Below are 22,858 nucleotides of genomic sequence, written 5' to 3'. Positions count from 1 at the left end.
TCACTCAAAAATAAACATTTTTTAAAAATCTGCTATTTATTAGATGTGTCACCCTAGACAAGCCACTTAACTTCTCTGCCTTAGTTTCCTCATCTGTAAAAAAAAAAAAAAAAAAAAAAAAAAGATGTCAATATATGTACCTTAAATTGTAAGAAGTACATGAAGTAAATGCTCTGTGAATGGCAGCCTACCTCATCAACCTCAACCAATACATCTGTATCTGTATTGTTCCAACCACACTGGCAGGTTTTCATCCCATTTGAGAAAGGGCTACACACCCCGTTTAAGGGGCTTTGCACCTGCTACACCCTCTGTCTCAATTCACCCTCCTGCCCTTTGGCACACTCCTGTTGCTAACTAGCTCCTAGTTACATATTTTTTTCAGATCTTTGTCAACATCTTTTCTATAGGGAAACCTTCCTTGAATTAAGTAGGTTAGATTTTTACATCAATATTATCTTAAAGAATTTTGTTACTCTTTGTGTGGCTGATAACTGCATTCTCTTCTACCAAGCCTGGTTTTGCTCACATTATAGCCGTAGTGCTTTGCTCAACTCTCAATCATTTGTTGAAATGAATAAATAAAACTGCCAGTTGTTCCAGATGTTGTGTTGAGCGCTTTATATAGCATCTCATTTAATCTCACCTGATGTTAAGTATCAATACTCCTATTTTACAAAAGTGAAAAGGCTCAGGGTTTAAGACCCAATAAATCGCTAGATGGGAGACACAAAAATTAAAAGTAAATCCTGCACTTAGAACTTATAGCCTACTGGGGCACCTGGGTGGCTCAGTTGGTTAAGCATCTGACTTCGGCTCAGGTCATGATGTCACAGTTCATGAATTCGAGCCATGCGTGGGGCTCTGTGCTGACAGCTCAGAGCCTGGAGCCTGCTTTGGATTCTGTGTCTCCTTCTATCTACCCCTCCCCCACTCATGCTCTGTCTCTCAAAAATAAACATTAAAAATATTAAAAAAAAAAAAAACTTATAGTCTACTAAAAGCTTAATAAATCCTTTACATAAACAAAAACAAATTTCATACTATTTGTGCATTAGTATTTAGATGTTGGTGTTTGATCTGATATGTCCTGTGATATTTTAATGCACTAATAAAATACTATTAAAGAAACTAGAGGTATAAACATTGCAAAAAGAGAAGGCAGAGTGTTACTACCTGCAGATCTAGTATCTACAATACTTACAAAACTCAAGAAAATGAAAATAATACTACAAAAAATAGAATTCACTGGGTAGCAAGGAACAGATTAACATGGAGAAGTCACTTGAATATATACAACTACCAGTCAGAATTTTTGATTTAGCAATTATATTTCACAACTCTATAAAGTTAACAACAAGCTATATTCGTTTCCTTTTACTAAACAGAATTACAGGTATTCTTAGGCACCACATTTCTTATGTATAGCAGGTTTTATACTTTAGAAATGATACTGATGGACTTTTATGCCTCCTCCTTATTTATCTAGTATTTGTAACATATGTAAAATATTTCTTCAAATGCAATGATGGCTCAGAGTGTCTCTTTAATACACAAAATACTGTCTTTTAAATAATGAAATTTTTTCCAGAATGAGAATCTCAAATCTTTAGGGTTTCAAAAGTAATGTTTTACTTCTTTCATTTCAAACTGTAACTCTATATAATTCCCTACATCTTACAGTTTTTTGCTTTTATGTTTATCATGATTCTAGATACCAAGAAATATTTAAGATAGGGAGAGGTCATTTCAGATTCTGTTCACTTGAGAAAACACAAAATGGCCTTGACTCTAGTCCTCCACGGAAACTGCCGAACTTTAGAATGCAGTTACTATCCTAGGGCTCAGAGGAGACACAGTGTTACAGTTGTCACTAATTCTTTATTTCTCCAGTCTCCTTGATAACTATTTTCTACTGAGGAATTGGAAGTTCAGAGAATGACATCAAAGAAATGAAGCCAGACATGGGAATTAGAAGCTGTGGAGAGAGGCAGAAGCAGCTAGATATAGAGTACATAAGGTAGCGGCACCTGGGTGGCTCAGTCAGGTAAGCATCTGACTCTTAATTTCCGCTCAGATCATGATCTCGTCCTGAGAAACTGAGCCCAGTGTCAGGCTCTGCACTGACACAGCAAGCCACTTGGGAACCTTTCTCACCCTCTCTCTGCCCCTCCCCCAAGCACACATGTTCTCTCTCTCAAAATAAACATTAAAATATATAGAGAAGGAGAAAGCACACAAGGTAGCTTGGAAAAAAATTCCCAGTATCTACCTACTACCTTAGAACAAGGTCCAAAATCTTTAAGAATGATCTACAAGATGGGGCACCTGGGTGGCTCAGTTGGTTAAGTGTCCGACTTCAGCTCAGGGCATGATCTCATGGTCCGTGGGTTCGGGCCCAGCGCTGGGCTCTGTGCTGACAGCTCAGAGCCTTGAGCCTGCCTCGGATTCTGTGTCTCCCTCTCTCTGTTCCTCCCTCACTCACGCTCTGTCTCTGTCTCTCAAAAATGAATAAATGTTTAAAAAAAAAAAAAAAAAAAGAATGATCTACAAGACTCTACCAATCACCTTTCTAGCTCCATCTCACACCACCCTCCCTCTCAACCTGTAAGCCTCAGGCATAGTGGCCTCTCAGTAACTTTAATAAATGACTGACAGAATCACCAAGGTAAGATTTTTTAAAAACATTCCCCAACACCACCCCATACCTAGTACATCAGAAGCTCTAGAGGAGACCAGAAATCTGTTTTAAATTTTAATGTGTATTTATTTTTGAGATAGACATGGACAGAGCACGAGTGGGAGAGGGGTAGAGAAAGCAGGAGACACTGAATCCCAAAGAGGCACCAGGCTCCGAGGCAGGACTTGAACTCAGGAATGGTGAGATCATGACCCGAGCTGATGTTGGATGCTTAATCAACTGAGCCACCCAGGGACCCTGATCTCGTTTTGTTTTCAAAGAAACAGGATGTGTAAGAACCTCCCAGAGAGAAGCCTTCTCAGACCCTTCAGACTAGGTACATCTATGATGTGATCCATTTCCACAGCACCTTGTATTTAGCACCCATCACTTATAATCACACTTATAATAATTTGCTGAATATATATCTTCCCAGCAGGATGAGCTCCTTTAGAACAAAGACCATGACTGTGCTGTTTCCCCTCCCAGAATCACTGTCTACCTTTAATACTTCTCTGGACCCAGTAGACTACATCAGTGAGTGGGCTCCCTTGCTCTTTAACTTGGGCTTAACTTGTGTTCATTCAGTCAATGGAAGGCACAAAAAAGATGAAACTGAGGCCAAGGTTTTTATTCCTGCAGCTCTCTCCCTACCAATTAACAGTAAACCTCCTTTGTTCCTGTGCTAAAGGTCAGATGCTATCAGGCAGCCCTATCTTAAAGCTCCTGATTAGGGGTCTAGTGAACTATTCCCTCTCCTTGCCCATTAAGACCAACCTAAGTAATAAAAGCTCCCAACTGTTAACTAGCTCCAGGGTACTTCACCATCCACCTTGGTTCAGTTGACCATATGCCCACATCTTTATGAACAATATCTTTATTAAACTCTACTCATTTAACTTTTGTGCTATTTCCTACCAGGGCCCTAACTAATCTAATGTCCATTCAAAGACATGCTAAGTTGAGGATAAAACATTCTAATCAGTGTGGCAATCTCTACAAGGCAGTGTTAGACACAGTGCTTCCTATAAAGTTATCCACAAATGTGTGTTGATTATATGAATAACCCTAAGAAAGCATTCAGAAATGGTTAGGTAAATTAGATCCATTAGAGGCACTTAAAAAAATAATAATAAAGGTTTTGGAGTCACACAAAACTGGGTTCAAGTTTAGCTTTGGTGACAAAGGTTAATCTTTCTCATTAGTTTCATCTTCCATAGAATGGGAATACCACCACTTAATTAAACTAAGTTGTGGTACTGAAAAGACCAAAATAGTTCACATGAAAATAAACAACCATTTACCACTGTGCCTGGCACACACATTCCAAATCCGAAGTTCCTCCCTTCCCCAAAGTCAACTCTTTCAAAAAGACATTTAGCCAAAATTATATAAAATGGCTCAAAATCACTTATTAATTTAAACACTTTCCTTTAAAATGACTTATAAAGGTAACACAGCAAAATAAAATAATTTTTAAAAAGATAAGAAAATGGGGGCGTCTGGGCAGCTCAGTTGGTTAAGTGGCTGACTCATTTTCAGCTCAGGTCATGATCTCATGGGTTCATGAGTTCAAGCCCCACATCAGGTTCTGCTCTGACAGTGCGGAGCCTGCTTGGGATTCTCTCTCTCTCCCTCTTTCTCTCTGTTCCTCCCCTGCTTGTTATCTCTCAAAATAAATAAACTTAAAAAAAAAAAAGATGACAAAAATGATCAAGGAGACATTTAAAATGATATCAAGACAGTTTGTAAACAAACTGCAGACAAAAAAAAATCCATACATTTGTTATCAGTGAACCAGAAATCTGACTGTAAGTTTTCTAGCAGCAAATTCAAAATGAGAAAAGTCACAGGAAACACTTTGTTTTTCAATATATGAAATTTATTGTCAAATTGGTTTCCATACAACACCCAGTGCTCATCCCAAAAGGTGCCCTCCTCTATGGAAACACTTTCTATAGAATAAAAAGCCTAAGAGAAATTTCTTCCACGAGTCTCATAAAGAACACACAGTAATGCAGTGGGCAATATTCTAAGCAAAGTCCTTATGATAAACTGGCAAACTGGTAGGACCTTCAAAAAATAATCTCTTTACACATACACTGATGACTGGCTTCTCAACAAAAGTAATAAAAGTAGTATAATATTCATGGTAAAAACTGAAGTCTCTCAATGTAGAAAGAGACCTGAATTCATATCCTAGTTCTGACACTTACTGTGATGTAGTTTTGAATAACACACTTAACCTCTCTGACCCCAAGAAGATACACTGCCTCAACATAGTAACCATTCAATAATCAATTATTCCTAGTATTCCTAAAAGCAATTCAATGGGAGTGAAAAGGAAGTTATGATACAGTTCAAATACAAAAAGTTCTCCAAATGCCCTGGTTTAATATAAGTTGATTTTAGAGCTTGTAAAGCAATGTTCTCAAATTTTGGTATTATCAGAATCATCCAGATGTTTCTAAAATACAAACTCCTGGGCCTCATTCCTACAGATTCTGATTAAGGAGGTCAGAATAGGGCTTGGGAGGTTTGTTTTGTTGTTACTGCCTTTAAATTCCCAAGATGATTCTAATGATCACCCAGTTTAAAGGTCTGCTAATTAACAGCAATGTTTCTCAGCCAAGGGTAAGAACCACAATCACCAGCAAAGTTTTATAAAACTCCAGATGGCTGACCACTCAACACCACCACAACTTAATGAATCAGAATTTCCAGGCCAAACTGACCAAATAATCAACAGCTGAGTGAAATAAGAGAGAAGCTGCTGTTGTTCAAGTAAAGGGTATAAAAGCCACAAAATAAATCAATAACCTCTGGACTAACAGGAGTTGAATGTAGAAATGGATCAACATTTTACCTAACCAAGAAAATTAAAGACACAGGAAAAGGGGGAGGGGGCTAGATTCTTGACCTAGATAATATGGTAAAACTACGAAAAGGAAAACAAAAATGTGACTTCAGTTAACTTTCTGTCCACAATAAAATGAGTAAATACCACTGCAGCATTTGTAATCTTGTATCACTACAAAATATTGCCATTATTATTCTTAGAACAGATCTGAAGAACAGCCAAAATTATCTTAGTTCCAGGCATTAACTAAATTCTGCAATAAAATTCGAACTTCAAAAGGTCACATATGAATTATACAGAAGTTTTCATTATTTTTAAGTATCTCTGGGACCTCATCTTCCCTGGTCTTTCATAGCTGAAATTACGGAGATGTAACAACAAAGTTTCTACCTGACAATGACAAGGACTGCCATCATGGTTAGAGCTAAGGGAAGCAAGCTAAGTGGAGTGCCAGTTAGGGGGAAAGTTTCTCAAACAAAAGACAAGTAAAAGAAAGCACAGCTAACAGTTGCACTTGGATTTTAAGTTTCTCAATCTAAATGCCAAAATCAAATACTTCTTAGTCTGAAAGAGTGGCTGACAAGTTCAACAAGAAATACCAAATATAAATACAGTATCTTCTTAGCATTGCAATTAAATTTCTTTTCTTCTCAATACTGGTTTCTATTTGTATTTTACTAATACATACTATCACAGCTAATTAACGTGAACATTAATATTTTAGATTTTTTTTTTTTACTATTTATTTTTGAGAGAGTGTGTGAGAGAGCAATCGTGCTCAAGTCGGGGAGGGGCGGAGACAGAGGGAGACAGAGGATCCAAAGTGGGCTCAGTGCTGACAGCAGAGAACCCTATGCGGGGCCCAAAATCAGAAACTGTGAGATCATGACCTGAGCCAAGGTCAGGTGCCTAACCGACTGAGCCACCCAGGCACCCTGGTGGCTCAGTCGGTTAGGCACCTGACCTTGGCTCAGGTCATGATCTCACAATTGGTGAGTTCAAGCCCCACATAGGGTTCCACACTGACACTGCTGAACCTGCTCCTGATTCTCTCTCCCCCTCCCCCATGCATGCTTCTCTCTCAAAAAAATAAACAAACTTAAAAAAAACTTATAAAAATAAATAAAAGTTAACTGAGGCTAAAAGACATTTCTCCAAAGAAGATATATAAATGCACATGAAAAGATGCTCAACACTATTTGTCACAAGGTAAATGCAAATCAAAACCACAATGAAATATCACTTTATAACCACTACGATGGCTGTAATTGTCCATTAAGCATCCGACTCTTGATCTCAGCTCATGATTCCATGGTTCATTGGATCAAGCCCCAAGTGGGGCTCCACGCTAACAGCACAACTCTGCTTGGGATTCTCTGTCTCAAAATAATAAATACATGTTAAAAAAAAAAAAAAAAAAGTCAGATGATACCAAGTTTTGGCAAGGATGTGAAGAAATCAGAGCCCTCCTATATTGCTAGTGCAAATGCAAAACATTTTGGGAGTTCTTCAAACAGTTAAACACAGAGATACCATATGACCCAGCAATTCCACTAAGTATATGCCCAAGAGAAATAAAAACATACATCCACACAGTTATCCACAGATGTTCATTGCAGCATTATTCACAATAGCCAAAAGCAGAAACAACCCAAATGTCCATAAACTGATGAACAGGTTAATAAAATGTAGTATATGCATACAGGGGAATATTATTTAGTAATGAAAAAAGTGAATTTTACTGATATATGCTGTAACACAGATAAGTCTTGGAAACATTATGTTTATTGAAAAGTTCCAGTTACAGGGGTGCCTGGGTAGCTTAGTCGGTTAAGTGTCCAATTCTGGATTTCTGCTCAGGTCATGATCTGACAGTGCAGAGCCTACTTGGGATTCTCCTTCCCTCCCTCTCTGCCCATTCCCTGCTTGTGATCACGCTCTCTCTCTCTCTCTCAAAATAAATAAATAAACCTTAAAAATAAATAAATACTATTACAAAAAAAAAAGTAAGTTCCAGTTACATATCACCACATATTGTAGGGTCCCATCTATGTGAAATGTCCAACAAGCAAATGCTTAGAAAAAGCAGGATTAGTGGTTTCCTAAAGCTAAGTTTGGGTGAGAGAGAGAAATAGTTACTTCTAATGGGTACTGGCTTTCCTCTAAGGGTAATGAAAAGTCATTAGAAAAATCAGTAGTCAAGGGTTAGAAAAGAGGAAAAGATGAATAGGTGGAGCACAAAGGATTTTTTAGACAGTGAAACTACTCTGTATATTTGAAGGGTGGCTATGTCATTATACATTTGCCTAAATCCATAGAATGTACAGTGTCAAGAGTGATCTCTAATGTAAACTATGAATTTGGGTAATAATGATCTGTCAGTGTGGGTCCATCAACTGTAGCGAATTTGCCACTCTGGTGGAAGATGCTAATAAGGTCGCTACGCATACCTGGGGGCAGGAGACATAGAGGAAATCTCTACCTTGTGCTCAATTTGGCTGTGAATCTAAAACTGCTATTTAAAAAGAAAAAAAAAATCAGTAGTTGGACAGGGGAAGATCAACAGAGCACAGGGGTTTGTTGTTTTCTGTTTTTTGTTTTTTGGTTTTTTTTTTTTTTTGGTGGAGGGGAGTAAAAATATACATAAGACAGTATTTACCATCTTAATCATTTTTAAGTGTACAATTCAGTGTTCTTAATTCCATTCATATTGTTGTACAACCACAACCACCATCTACCAGAACCCTTCTTGTTTTCTAAACTAAAACTACACCCATTAAACAATAACTATTCATTCCCTCCTCCCCTCTGCCCTGAGCAATCATTCCATGTTCTGTCTCTATGGCTATTCTAGGTACCTCATGCACCGCAATTACACGGTATTTGTCCTTTTGTGGCTTAGTTCATTTAATATAATGTCCTCATGGTTCATCCATTTTTGTAGCGTAGATGAGCATTTCCTTCTTTTTTAAGGCTTAATAACATTCCACTGTATCCACATACCATTTTGCTTATCCATTTATCTGTTGATCAATACCTAAATTGCTTCTATCCTTCAGCTACTGTGAATAATGCTATCAACATAGAATATATATCTCTCAAGACCCTGCTTTCAGACCACCTGGCGGGCTCAGTCAATAAAGCATGTGACTTGTGATCTCAGGGTTGTGAGTTCAAGCCCCACTTTGGATGTAGAGCTTACTTTAAAAAAGGAAAACAAAACAAAACCTGCTTTCAATTCTTTTGGTAAATACCCAGAAATGGAATTGCAGGATTATATGGTAATTCCATGATTAAGTTTTTGGAACCACCATACTGTTTTTCATAGTAGCTGCACTATTTTACATTCCTACCAACAGCACACGGGGTTCTAATTTCTTCACATCCTCACCAACACTTGTTTTTTTCTGTTGTTTTGATAGCAGCTATCCCAATGGGTGTGAGATAGGCCACAGGGGATTTTTAAGAAGTGAAACTATTCTTTATGATCTTGGAATGGTGGATATATAACACTACACACTTGTCAAAACCTGTAGAACTCTACAGCACAAGAACAATCCTTAGTCTATACAATTTTTTTAAAAAATCACGAAGAAAATCAAAGGATCCCAAGAAAGAATACAGACCGAGATAAGAAAACCTAACTGTAAAAAAAAAAGAAAAAAAGAGAAAATATAACTGTAGTATAAATGTATGAAATAAGCTCATTGAAGGGGATGGGGGAATAAATGGTGCTGACCTAACTTTGAAAATGCAAGAGTCTGTAGAACTAGAGGGAAAAGGAACTGCCCGTAAGAACTCTACTCTAGCTGATAAAGTTGTTCCCCAGAGGGCTACAGATTAATAACTCTGATATTGCTACACTACATATATACTGAAAAGGAAGAGCAGCCAAAGGGACTTGTCCCAGATAGGAATTTACAGGTAAGCAAGGAGAAGAGGCTAAAAGGATAATGTACAAATGGATTCGAGTTGGAGACATTAAATATTTAATATAGATACAGGTGGTTACATATAGAAATATTTATAGACACAGTGCATGTACACAGCTTAATATATACACATACATCTGTTTTATCAGCTGAGAGAAACTGAAAGAATAAAACTGCAGTAGTAAGCACATCTAGCACCTCTATCTTGGTCTCTAACCCCATTCTCCAATGAAAGGAACCAGAGCTGTTTGGAGAAATGGCTGATTCTAGGACTGGGACAGAAAACAGGCAAGATTAGCCTGTACCATCTTATAGTACAAGGAAGTAAACAAGTTCTTTTTAAAAAAAATCCTTACTAATGGAGATATGTACAGGGGCACAGCAGCCAACTAAAAGTGTTCTCAACGGCCAAAGCTGGAACAATCTGAGCAAGAAAATAAATGAAGAAGTATTGGATTATATCCTTACTAATATAAACAAATAAGGGAGAAGAGATAAATCTCCTGTGCAGAATAATTCCAAATAAATTATGTAGATACTCCAACCCTAAAAAAAGGGAGCATAACTCCTTTCCCTTTAAGTGTAGGATGCATATAGTGACTTCCTTCCATAGAATACAGTATGGAAACAGAAGAAAAAATAACTTTACAGTGGAGAAATCCGATAAACACTACTTCAGCCAAGTGACCAAAATGAATACCAACAATAAATCCTGATAATCTGTACCTTTGAAATGATGTGATGAAAATGGCACATGCTCATCCTTCCCAAAACCCACAACCTCAGTCTGATCACAATAAAAACATCAGGGATGTCTTAGTAGCTCAGTCAAGCATCCAACTTTGACTCAGGTCATGATCTCACGGTTCATGAGTTCCAGCCCAGCGTCGGGCTCTGTGCTGACAGCTCAGAGCCTGGAGCCTGCTTTGGATTCTTTGTCTCCCTCTCTCCCTGCCCCTCCCCCACTCGCACACACTGTTTCTCTCTCTCTCTCAAAAATAAATAAAACATTTAAAAAAAAATTTTTTTTAATCAAACAAATTCCAATAGAGGGGCATCCTACAATATACCTAATACTCCTCTAAATTCACAAGATCATCAAAAACAAGGAAAGTCTGAAAAATGGCAGATAAGAAGTGTGTAAAGAGAGGGGCGCCCAGGTAGTTCAGTCGGTTGAGCATCTCACTTTGGCTCAGTTCATGATCTCACAGTTCGTGATTTTGAGCCCTGCATCAAGCACGCTGCTGTCAGTGCAGAGTCCACTTTGGATCCTCTGTCCCCCCTTTCTCTCTACCCCTGCCCCCCACTCTAAAATAAGCACTTACCAAAAAAAAAAAAAAAAAAAAAAAGTGCCTAAAGAGACATGACAACTAAATATAATGTGGACAGAAGACATTAGGTAAAAACTAAGGAAATCTGAATCAACTATGGATTTTAGTTAACAACAATGTATCAATTCTGGTTAATTTTAACAAATGTACCATACTAATGTATCAATTTAAAGAAAGAAAAAAAAAAAAAAAACTGCCAGTAACTCTAGGCTGATGGCCTCTTACTTCCTGGAGTCGATTTTATAGCCTGGTAGTATATCTAGGTGACTAAGAGACCTGCGCCATTAAAGGAGATTTTTATTGTTTCCAACATCCAAGAAAACTTTCTCCTCACAAAAAAAACTTCTGGACTTCTATTTCAGTACCCTTTCTTCAGTCCCTGCAGTGCCTTCACTCAGTCTGAGGTTAGGTCAACTTCAACAAGCCCTCACCATCAATTCTAACCATTTATGCAAAACACCCATCTATTCTGGCAGGTGATGTCACCATGGCATAGTATAGCAAGCAAAAGGCAGCCCACGAACCCCAGGTAAGACACATAAGCCCCTCAACACCAAGCCTCTTAAAATTATGGTGGGCCATGCTGGACTCCTAAAGACCTTAACTCTAAAATATCTGCTTTGGGGCGCCTGGGTGGCTCAGTTGGTTAAGCATCCCAGTCTTGATTTCGGCTCAGGTCATGATCTCATAGTTCATGAGATCAAGCCCCATGTTGGGCTCTGCTGCTTGGGGTTCTCTCTCTCTGCCCTTCCCTTGCTCACACACTCTCTTTCAAAACAAATAAACTTTAAAAAATATGTATCTGCTTCATCACTAATATCACTACCTTTTCTTAGCCCCTTTGCTATTATTCAAATATCCACAAATACATATTTGTACACACATGTGTTTTGCTTCTACAAAGTGATCATTAGTTCCTTTGAGACAGACACCATAAATTCTGTATTTTGGGGTACCTTAAAACTACTCCCCTTCTTCCTTTCTAATAGAACCCTAATTTTGTTCAGGTGGCAATTTGTCCAGCTTTGAACAGTGAAACCTAAGGGGAAGTTTGTTGTAGAAACTCTGGGAAAGCTTTTGCCTTCCTGAAAAAGAGGCAGATTTATCTGATGTTGTTCCTCTTTCTCTTACTTTCCTTTTTTTTTTTTTTTTGGACTTACATACAGGTCTAATAGCTGGGGGTACAACTTGCAACTCTGAGAGAAAGTCCAAAGCATTTCCACAAATGCTGATCCTGAAAGTGCTGAGTTCATGAACCCATGCCAGTGATTGCCTATCTCCAAATATCTTCTTATACAAGACAAATATTTATTTCAGCACTTGTTAAAAAAAAAAAAAAATCAAGTTGCAGCACCCAGCACCATAAGCAACAATAACTGTGACTTCAAAAGAAAGACTTACAGTATACCTCCTGAGCTTTCACAATAGGATTGGAAAGGAGGCAGAAGCTCTGAACAATCCTAGGGGGAACTATTAAGCAAAAATCACTTACAGGGATCAAAAACTTTAAACAGCCTAAACCCTAACCTTACAGGTAGGGCATATCATAGCTCAGTATGCCCTAATATTGACAGACATTTTGCCAGGATCCTGGGATCACAAAATATTTAAGGAAAGTCTTGAACATAAAAAACAGGAATGAAAACTAGCAAAAACGGAGAAAAAAAGCAACTTGGAGGCTACAAACATTATGCAAGATAAGAAAACTAAACACAATAAAACAAACAAAAAAAACCTATTTTTGGTATACAAAAAGAATTAACAGAAGATATTAATCCAAAACCTAAGTAGAGGATGCTATGAAGAAAGTATATTCAGAAAACAAACAAAGGTGCCTGGGTGGCTCAGTTGGTTAAGCATCCAACTCTTGATTACAGCTCAGGTCATGATTTCACAGTTGGTGAGTTCAAGCTCCGCTGAGTGAGCCTGCTTGGGATTCTCTCTCTCCCCCTCTCTCTGCCCCTCCCCTGCTCATGCTGGAAGGAAGGGAGGGAGGAAGGAAGAAAACAGCTCTTGGAAATTAAAAATACAATAGCAAAATAATTAAAAATTCTGGGGCACCTGGGTGGTTCAGTCAGTTAAGCATCCAACTCTTGATTTCAAGTCAGGTCATTCTCACAATCATGAGATCAGGTTCTGTGCTGATGACACAGAGGCTGCTTTGGATTATCTCCCTCTCTCTCTCTCTGTCCCCCCTCTCCCCCATCTATCTCCCTCTCTCTCTCTCAAAATAAATACATAAACACCTTTTAAAAATTAAAAACTCATTGTAACAACTTTCAGTTTCTAGTAGTAGCAGGCTAGGTTTTTCGGATCAACTTTCACTATTCCACTGGATAAAAACTTTAAAATATGGATAAAATATATTTCAAAAATATAAAGCATCAAAGACAAGCCAAGATAACAAGGAACTACAAAGTCACAAGTGAAAAATTCAAACCAAAAAGGAAAAATAAAAGCATATAAGCTACTTTTACCCTGAGGATGTTTGTTAATCCTAAAAATCAGGATCTTTGTTTTGATAACATAGCACAAAATGTGGGGACAGAAATCAAAATCCGACACCTACACAAGGGAATTTCAAGCTCTGAATTTGGTTTAAGGTGGTCTCAGACTAGGAGTGACTCCAGGCACATAGAAGAAGAAAATACAAACCCTATACATAACATGGAATACCACAAACTAACCATAAAAGAACGATTCTCACATAAAACATGTTAAATGAAAGAAGTCAGACAAAAAAAAGAGTATATATTATTCATGTGAAGTTTTAAAAAATCTACAAAAGTAATCAATGGCAATACAAGTCAGAATTGTGGTTACTTTGGGGTGGATATTTACTGGGAACAGCATGAAGGAAACTTCTCTACCTTGATCTTAGTGAGAATTACAGGGTATGTTCATTTTTCTTTTAATCTTAATGTTCAACACATAAGATTTGTACACTTTAATGGCTAAATGCTATATCTTAATAAAACTTTAAAAAATGAAGGTGAAATAAGGGCATTTTCAGATTCAAAAAGTTAACAAATGTTAATTATATTCTGCCTTGGCAAACAGTAAAAGATGTTCATTTAGTTCATGGTTCAAGTCTAGAAGATTGATTCAAAAGTTAAAGTTTGTGTTGGGGCACCTGGGTGGCTCAGTCTAACCGGTTAAGCATCCAACTTCGGCTTAGGTCATGATCTCATTGCTTCTGAGTTCAACCCCTGTGTCAGGCTCTGTGCTGGCAGCTCAGAGCCTGGAGCCTGCTTCAGATTCTATCTCCATCTCTCTGCGCCTCCCCTGCTCGCGCTCTCTCTAATATAAAATAACATAAAATAAAATAAACCAAAAAGTTTTAAAAAAAAGTTATGTTTATTCAAAAGCTATTTACTTACCATAGCTATTTCAATAATTTTGATTTTTATAATTTGCGATGGAAAAAGAATCTCAACTAAACACCACTAATATGTCAAAAATCTCTCAGAATCAACATTTTTACTCACTAAAAAGTAATCTTTTATGCTTTCCCAATTCATTAAGTTTCAGAAAATTTACATTTACATTATTCTTACACGACCACCGAAGAGAATGTTCACTGTTGTCATTTCTAAAATCCAAAGGATCATAAAATATACCACAAAAATAATCATTTGGGGGTGCCTGAGTGGCTCAGTGGGTTGGGTAAGCATCCGACCCTTGATTTTGGCTCAGATCATGATCTCACAGTTCCTAAGATCAAGCCATGCATTGGGCTTATGCTGTCAGAATCCCCAGCTTGGGATTCTCTCTCTCCACCCCTCTTCCTGCTCACATGTACTCTCTCTCTCTCTCTCTCTCTCTCTCTCTCTAAAATAAATAAATAAACTTATAAGAAAATAATCATCTGTACTCAAACAATCAAGGAAATGAGAACTCCAGGCCTAAAAGAGAAAAATTTCATATGAAAGGCACAATTAAATATATTTCAAGATTATAAAAAGGATCCCTAAAAGGGTGCCTGGATAGCTCAGTTGGTACAGCACTGACGCAAGATCATTGAGTTCAAGCCTCACGATGTGGAGCCTACTTAAAAAACCAACAAAGGGTCGCTAAAGTTAAATGATATAAGAAATATACATGCTGGGGAAAAAAGCCAAAATACCCTTAGTATTCAACACATTAACTGATAACAGAATTACAGCAATTCATTGATTTCCTTGTTCAACAAATATTTCCGTGCCTATTTTATGCCTATTCTTTTTCTACAAAATAGGTATACAGCAGGGATACAGCAGGAACAAAAGAGATGACTCTCACTCTAGAAACAACAAAAAAATGGTATGACTGGAAAATCTGACTAAACATTTATATTTCTTCTAATTATGACAAATATATAATACTAATATTTCACTTATTTCATGAGGTATTGTGAAAGTCTGAGGATTAGTCCTCTATCAAGAACTTAAGGAAAAACTGTTCCTAAGTCCCAAATATTAATAAATAATTTGGATTCAATAGCGACATTTTACAAAAACTTTTATTCTTATTCTAAATTTTTTTCTCTTGGGCTCTGTACAAATTCTAAATGCTGAATCCCACATTACAAAAAGCAGTCAGAGAGCATCTTACAACACCTTACAGCATCTATCTACGCTTTGAAAGAGGTGGTTTTAAGGAAGTAGTGAATGAAAACCCTGTAAAAGTAATCACAGAACACAACTTAATATAGGAAAAAAGGAAAATGCTGAAAAGCGCAGGTGACAATATTAGAATTAACTGTATCAAAAGATTATTTTTAAACACAATTTGCAATTTTAAGGCATCATTTACCATCAATTAAAGGTGGTATCTCAAAATATTCTAAAATATGTTTGATATTTAAGAAACTTAGTGCATAAATCAAGCACACTGGGAGGATGATCAAAACTCAACCTCAGAGAAAGCACTGGAACAAAACTGATATAGAAGTAAAAATATTAATTCATATATCTAGGGTAATGGAAAAACAGTGTAAACAAAATACAGAAACAACATGTATTTTAAAAATACAACTGATATCAGAACCAATAACACACTGTTAAAAGAACACCCTTCAAATATTCTTGAAGAGGTGATAAAATCAATGAACTTTCATCTTCTAAAACCCAGAGGGATTCCTCCTCCTGCCACCAAAGGCTTCGGAAGGAAGAAATAATCCCTTCTACTAACACAAACGAAAACTTCCTGCTGTGGATTTTTAAATAGTCTAAAGGTTGAGTTCATTAATGCTAATAAATAACTTCTTTCTCACTCACTCCATGAATTTGAATCCAGCATTTAGACACACCTACCTCTCAGCCTGGTCCCAATCTACCCTGCATCACTACTTCCAGGCATCCTAGAATTCAAATTCAAGCCAAACCTAGCCATTACACTCAGGTCAATCCAGCAAACATTTACTAAAGATCCTAGTAGTGTCAGGCTCTATGCCAGGCAGTGTGCTGATGATAGGGGAGAATACAGCAATGAATCAGACAATGATTAGGCAATGATCTCTGCCCTCTAGGAACTTCTCAGGAATCTCCATATGCAAAACCTTCCTTATTCCAAACCCCATGCCAAATCTTTTTTGGTATGTCTGATATACATAGCCTAAACTAATACATGGAACACTTTTTGCTTCCTATGAAACAAAACTTAGTATATAATCTTTTCCCACTAGTTTTTAATACAGTGCAGGTATGACTATGTTCCCCAAAACACTATTTTTCTGTTTTGCTATTGAGCTAAAAATGTTTAAAGACTGAAGACTAATAAATAAAATAGCACTTGTAGGTGCCCTAATTATAAACCATTCATTACTATTCTCTTGTCCTATTTTCTGCCTGCAAACAGGAGCCGATACATAGGAAAAAGTAGGTAAAATAGGTTTTTAAGGGTTCAGCCAAACCCACATTTATAGATTGGGGGAAGGAGAAAGTGAGTGAGTGTTCCAGAATAAAGGCAGGGAAGGGGAGTGGAACTGAGTGATTTAAGTAGCAAATGCAGAGGCGAGAGATTGGTTAGAGGCAGTTCTCCAGCTTCCACCTTATTAGGACAGAATGGTGACATAAATAGGTGACTTGATTAACTCTCAGCCTCCTTAAATAAGAACAACAGTTGTAAGACAATGGTGAACATAACAAATTCTACCAACAAGAGGGAATACAATGTAATAATATTTATGGGTGCCTGGGTAGCTCAGTTGGTTAAGCATCCCTCTTGATTTCAGCTCAGGTCATGACCCAAGGGTTATGGGATCAAGCCCTGCACTGGACTCTGCACTAAGGATGCAGCCTACTTGGGATTCTCTCTCCTCTCTCTCCCTCTGCCTGTTTCTCAATCGTGCTCTCTTTAAAAAAAAAAAAAAAAAAAAAAAATTAAATATTTATACCATGACTATTTTCCCAAAGGTTTGAATGTACAAGAAATAAGTATAACATAAGTAGTAATCCATAAGAAAGAGATTATCCAGAATGTGTACTATGGAGAAAAGGAGGTTTAAGAGGAACCGATCAACAGAAGACATTCTGGACAGTGATACCAACATAGAAGAGTGTTTGAGTTAGGAAAGAGTATCACCTCAAAAATGGCTCTAAGTTTCCTCACAGCAGGGCCAATGTTATAAACCTTTCTAAATTTCACCATTCACAGTGCTTCCCTATAATAGACACTCAATAATTTTTTTTTTAAACTAAATTCCTACAGTAATTTCATGGTCTTTAAAAAAAGAAACACCATTCACATTAATTAATTAATAAGTTGTTTTCTTTGAGGGCGCCTGGGTGGCTCATTTGGCTGAGTGTCTGACTTCAGCTCAGGTCATGATCTCACAGTTCATGGGTACAGGCCCCACATCGGGCTCTGTGCTGAACGCTCACTCAGAGCCTGGAGCCTACTTCAGATTCTGTATCTCCTTCTCTCTCTGCCCCTCCTCCACTCACACTCTGTCTTACTCTGTCTCTCAAAAATAAATAAATAAATGTAAAAAAAAATTTTTTTTTTAATAAATTGTTTTCTTTGTCAATCTCCTCTACACAGGTGCACCGATTTTCTAAAAAATGTGAAGTAATCTTCAATATTACAAATACATTCTAAATATTACAGACTACAGTGGGACCAAACTGCTTTGTCCTAGACAAACCCATTACTGTGGCCTAAGATTTCATCAGCTATTTTTACAGTCACATCACAAACCTATGAGTCAGGTAAAGTCAGAAGAAATACCTTTAGGTCAGCTTTTCCCCAATATAAAAGTTTTTTACCCAAACACTAAAACTTAACTTCTTAATTTTGGATTCAATTTGTTTAGACATTCTTAAACTATTACCTAGACCATTTAAACCATCATCACCTACCAAGGCCTTCAGAACCATACAGACTTCCTCCAGGATGCACTTTTTAATCAGTAATCAGTACTCTGCGTAACAGACTATTAATTCAATGAGGCAAAATATGCATGATCGCCTATAGGCATTGCTTCGGTCAGTGAAAACAAAGAAAGATTAATCCAGTTCTATACTCCAGAACTCAAAGTCTAGTACACTTGCAGTGTAGGTATTAAAATAGAAATGCTATGTAAATGCTATGTGGACAAAGATAAAGAAGCATTAAGGGTTAAGATTGGGAGTTATCCACTGAATCTATCATCCAACCCAAATTTTTCAATTTCTTCCAAAAAGAGCATGAGCTTTGTCAAAAGCACTTAGCTAATAATTTAATGAAAATAACAATGGTTTTTAAATTATACACTCTTGGGGTGCCTGGGTGGCTCAGTTGGTTGGGTGTCTGACTGTGGCTCAGGTCATGATCTCACAGCTGGTGAGTACCATCCCCCCTCATCGGGCTCTGTGCTGACAGCTCAGAGACTGAAGCCTGCTTCAGATCTTGTGTCCCCCTCTCTGCCCCTCCCTCACTCATGCGCTGTCTCTCTCTGTCAAAAATAAACGTTAAAAAAAATTTTGTTAATTATACACTCTTAAAGCTAAGGGCCAAAAATCACACAGACCAAGGAAACTAAGGCACACACTCACAATCCATACACAGATTTTTTTGTTGAAATTTGCTCCTCAAAAAAACAAGAGTATCTCCTAATAAATAAAATGTACTGACTAAACACAGGACTTGTCCAATCTCTAATTTTCTCAGTTTTAAAAAGGGCTAATAATTACAAAATCTGTGCTTTGTGAAGTCACGAATTCATACTTGGATTCTTTTTGATCCAACCATTCTTCCTGTGATAATAAGAAAATCAACACAATAAACAACACTTAAGATGCCATCTTATAACTGGGCCACCTGGGTGGCTAAATTGGTTGAGTGACTCTTGATTTCAGCTCAGGTCATGTTCCCAGGGTCGTGGGATCAAGCCCCATGTCTGGCTCTGCACTAAGCATGGAGTCTTATGGGATTCATTCTCCTCTCCTTTCATTCTCCTCCCTTCCCCTCTCCTTTCATTCCCCTCCCCTCCCCTCCTCTCCTCTCTCTCCCCTCCCTCCCTCTGCCCTTCTCCCCCACTCACGCTCTCTCCAGCTCATTAAAATTAAAAATTTTTTAAAAAGATGCTATCTTGGGGCGCCTGGGTGGCGCAGTCGGTTAAGCGTCCGACTTCAGCCAGGTCACGATTTCGCGGTCCGCGAGTTCGAGCCCCGCGTCGGGCTCTGGGCTGATGGCTCAGAGCCTGGAGCCTGTTTCCGATTCTGTGTCTCCCTCTCTCTCTGCCCCTCCGCTGTTCATGCTCTGTCTCTCTCTGTCCCAAAAATAAATAAACGTTGAAAAAAAAAATAAAATAAAATAAAAAGATGCTATCTTATAATTATGTTGCACCCTGAAGAAATGAAGATACTGTCATCTCTTTGCTTCATATTACCAAGAACAGAGAACCCAAAACTAAGTCTCTAGCATAAATTCAATGCTTACTTAAAATGCTCATTTGGAACACGTGGAATCCCTTGAAGCACAGCTCAAATCTATTACCAGTTAATTCATATCCCCTCACAAGCAAACAACAAAGTCTGACGTAACCCACTTAGCCTATCATTTTTAGTTGTCCCCCAGAGTCAGTGTTAAAATGGTTCTCTATTATTTTATCCTCAAATTTAACATAAGACTTAAGCATTAAAATAGCAATGAAACTCCAATGAATAGAAGAAAAAAACGTAAGTTTGAGTGCATAACTGCATTCATCATTTTTTGGTAACAACATGCTCCCAATAATTAAACCTTTGGGATAGTAATGTAATCTTAAACATGAAATAATAGAACTGGTTTCTAAATTCAGAATTTCAAGAGAATTTCCCCAACCTCAAATTCCTCAATGACAAGAGCACAGTATAGGTGTTTGTTACAGTCCACTGGAAGCACAATATCCTTATTCAAAACAGAACAGTAAAAACAGGAAGTCCAGTCAAATTTTTCTAAGGTCTCTTCTGGGTGCTAACAATAGACCTCTACACCAACTTCTACTTTATCTAGAGTTTAAGCATCCAGATGATACTAGTTCATTCTATATCATTTGGTTTCTTATAAAGGTTTCCCTCAAATCCTAAAACCACTAAAAAGTTTAAAACACAGTGCATTAAATTTTAAGAGAAAACTTAATTTAAATTTTTTTTCATAATTTCCAAAAGGGTACAAAATAATTTTTATAGTTAGAACAGAAATTCCCATCTCTTCTACAGTTAACCTTTCCGAACTGAGAAACTATCCAAAAGCTGAAAATAAATAATCAAAATACAGGAGATAGTGGGAGATTGCTAATCACTTTTGAATGCATTATATTCTTAAATTACAAATAAAAATTTTAATCGCATTTTAATCTTGACTAAAATATTTGGTTTCTCCTTAAAACTTTTTCTACAGTATGATAAAGTGCTTTTTTAAATCTAAGAGTTAAATCTAAATACTATTACTCTACTCTTCCAGTGAATACTTTAAAAAAAAGTCTGTGTACATTTTGGTTTCCTCTGAAACGTGAATTATTTACGTAAAAATAAAAATATTTTCTAATTATAAATATAAATAAAACTATACCCATCTACTTTAATTGATAATGCACTACAGTCAATTATAAGATGTACAAAATCAAAGGGAAAAGGCCAATAACGCCTGAGAATCTAACGTGAAAGGTTAAATTTTACATAATTCATTTATTACATAATCCTTCCTAATGCTAGAACAGTCAATGCTATCTAAGAAATGAACGTCTGAGATATTTTCTTTTGGGTGGTGTCTTTACAGATTTGGGCAAACACTTGTCCTGAATGTAGCAGGAGATTCCTGGGCTGGCTAAGTGTTCCAACTAGATGAACTCTAAAGTCTCTTTCAGTTCTAAGATTCCCAGTCTGTGAAAAATAACCTAAGAAAGCATTTTGCCTTTCAATTAACCGATCTACCTTCATTCCCAACCAAACTGCTCCCTTAAAGACAAAAAAGTTCTTCCCGCCCCTCTGCAGTGTTTCACGAGATCCTCGTTAACAAAAGGCACGAAAAATGTGCACAGGTGGGATAAAAAGGGGAGTGGCTTGAAGCCAGGCAGCTCTCAGGACAGCGCCCCCACGCCCCAGGTCCCTCGGCTGCACCTGAGAAATCACTGCCCTCCACACCTCCACCCTTCCGAAGCTACGTCGCGAGCGAATTCTCCGATCTATTACAGCCCACCCGCACCTTGGTCAGTCATTGGGCATTGTCTGCAGCCTTTAGCGCCCAAGAAAGACAAGGAGGAAAGAAAGAAAAGGGGGAGAACGAGTGAGAATAAAGAACAGCGGAAAGGGAAGTAAAGCAATCGGGAAGCCCTACGCTCCTTTAGGCAAAATTGGCTTCCCCATCGACCCATCAATTTAATTCAGATCCAAAAGCTACCCTCCCAACCCAAGGTAGCAGCCGGGGATGGCCCAGCCCAAGTCCCCGAAGCTACGCGCGGGTCCGGGGCACACAGACTGGGAGAGGGAAATGGGCGTGTGGGCTGGGCCTGCCCGGCCTGAGGCCGGGCTCGGAACAAAGCCGCCAGGCTCCCCCTACCTGGGGCGAGGGCGGTGGGCGGCGCCTCGAGGCTCCCCGCACAGTCCCGGCCCGGCGACGCCCTCGCCCCGGGGACCCTTGCCCTGGCTGGGGGCCGCAGCGGGCCCCCTCCCCGTCAGAGAACAGCGCCCCTTTGGGACAATGGGGCCCCCTCCCCCGCCTCCGGGCGAGGAGATACAAAGAGAGAAGAGCGCAGCCCGGCAAAGAGCCAGGCGTCGGAAAGTGAAGGCGGAGGAGAGACAGGGAAAGGGTGAGGATGGCGGCGGACGCGGGAGTCCGCCGGCCGCTCCCTCAGCCGTCCAAGGCGCTGCCTTCAGCTCCGCCGCGGCGGCAGAAGCGGGAGCGCAGACCAGCAGCCCCTCAACCCTGGCGGAGAGGAACAGGGATCTGCACACAAAGGAGAGGGACCCCCGCCATCCGCTAGCGCCTGGGGCAGGAAAGCCCGAAGAGCTCTGGCCGCCGACGGTCAGCTGCGCCTGACCAGCCCGCGCCCCTCGCGCGCTGTGGCGTCCGCGCGGGGAGCCCCTCTATCGGACTCACCCACAGCTCCGTGCCCCAGCTCATGGCGGAACTTGAGGCGACTCCAGCCGTCTGGCTGCTCTGCTCTCCGTCCGTCTGTCGGCTCTGCCCTTAGTCTGTCCGACTTCCCACTGGCTGGCCAACGGGCTTGCGGCTCCACGGCTCTGCCTCCGAAGGTGCCGCGACTGCCGGGCTCCCCAGTGAGTGAGAAAGACTAGACAGGAGAAGCCGCCGCCGCCGACGCCGCGTCCCCGCCTCCCGGAGCCGGCAGGGAGGGGGCCCGGGCCGAGGGGAGGCGGGACGCGAAAGGGGAGGGGGCGGGGCGCGATGCACCCTGGGATCGCGGCGGACCCGCGCTCGCCTGGCCTTTGCCGGTAGAGTACCCTAGCAGAAGGGTCTCCAACCTGCCTGGCTCACTCGCTAGGTTTCTTCCTACCTGCCGCCTGGGGCTCGGACAGTATCACCCCCGCCGCCACTCTCATCTCTGCCTCCAAGATGGAAAGGGAGAGAAGGGAAACACTCCCACCTCCCTTCT

At 39.3% G+C, this 22,858-nt stretch overlaps 1 protein-coding gene across 5 annotated transcripts in view; it reads right to left on the bottom strand.

Annotated features, from left to right (window-relative positions):
* FNBP1L (formin binding protein 1 like) overlaps positions 1 to 22,607 on the bottom strand; it is a 130,763-nt gene extending 108,156 nt beyond the window's left edge. For 2 of the 5 annotated variants that reach the window (XM_045478331.1, XM_045478328.1), the window contains exon 1: positions 22,345 to 22,606. Coding sequence is in view for 4 of the 5 variants with exons in the window: in XM_045478328.1 (XP_045334284.1) it covers positions 22,345 to 22,368 (24 nt within the window). In the remaining variant the exon portion in view is untranslated. Of the gene's footprint in view, positions 1 to 22,344 lie in introns of all 5 variants that reach the window. The other 3 variants (XM_045478327.1, XM_045478329.1, XM_045478330.1) reach the window with 3 other exon arrangements.
* Between the last annotated feature and the right edge of the window lie 251 nt (positions 22,608 to 22,858).

This window comes from Leopardus geoffroyi, chromosome C1 (genome assembly GCF_018350155.1).
Source record: "Leopardus geoffroyi isolate Oge1 chromosome C1, O.geoffroyi_Oge1_pat1.0, whole genome shotgun sequence".
Taxonomy (NCBI): domain Eukaryota; kingdom Metazoa; phylum Chordata; class Mammalia; order Carnivora; family Felidae; genus Leopardus; species Leopardus geoffroyi.
Note: the sequence above shows the minus strand (reverse complement) of the source record. Positions and strands in the feature narration are given on the sequence as shown.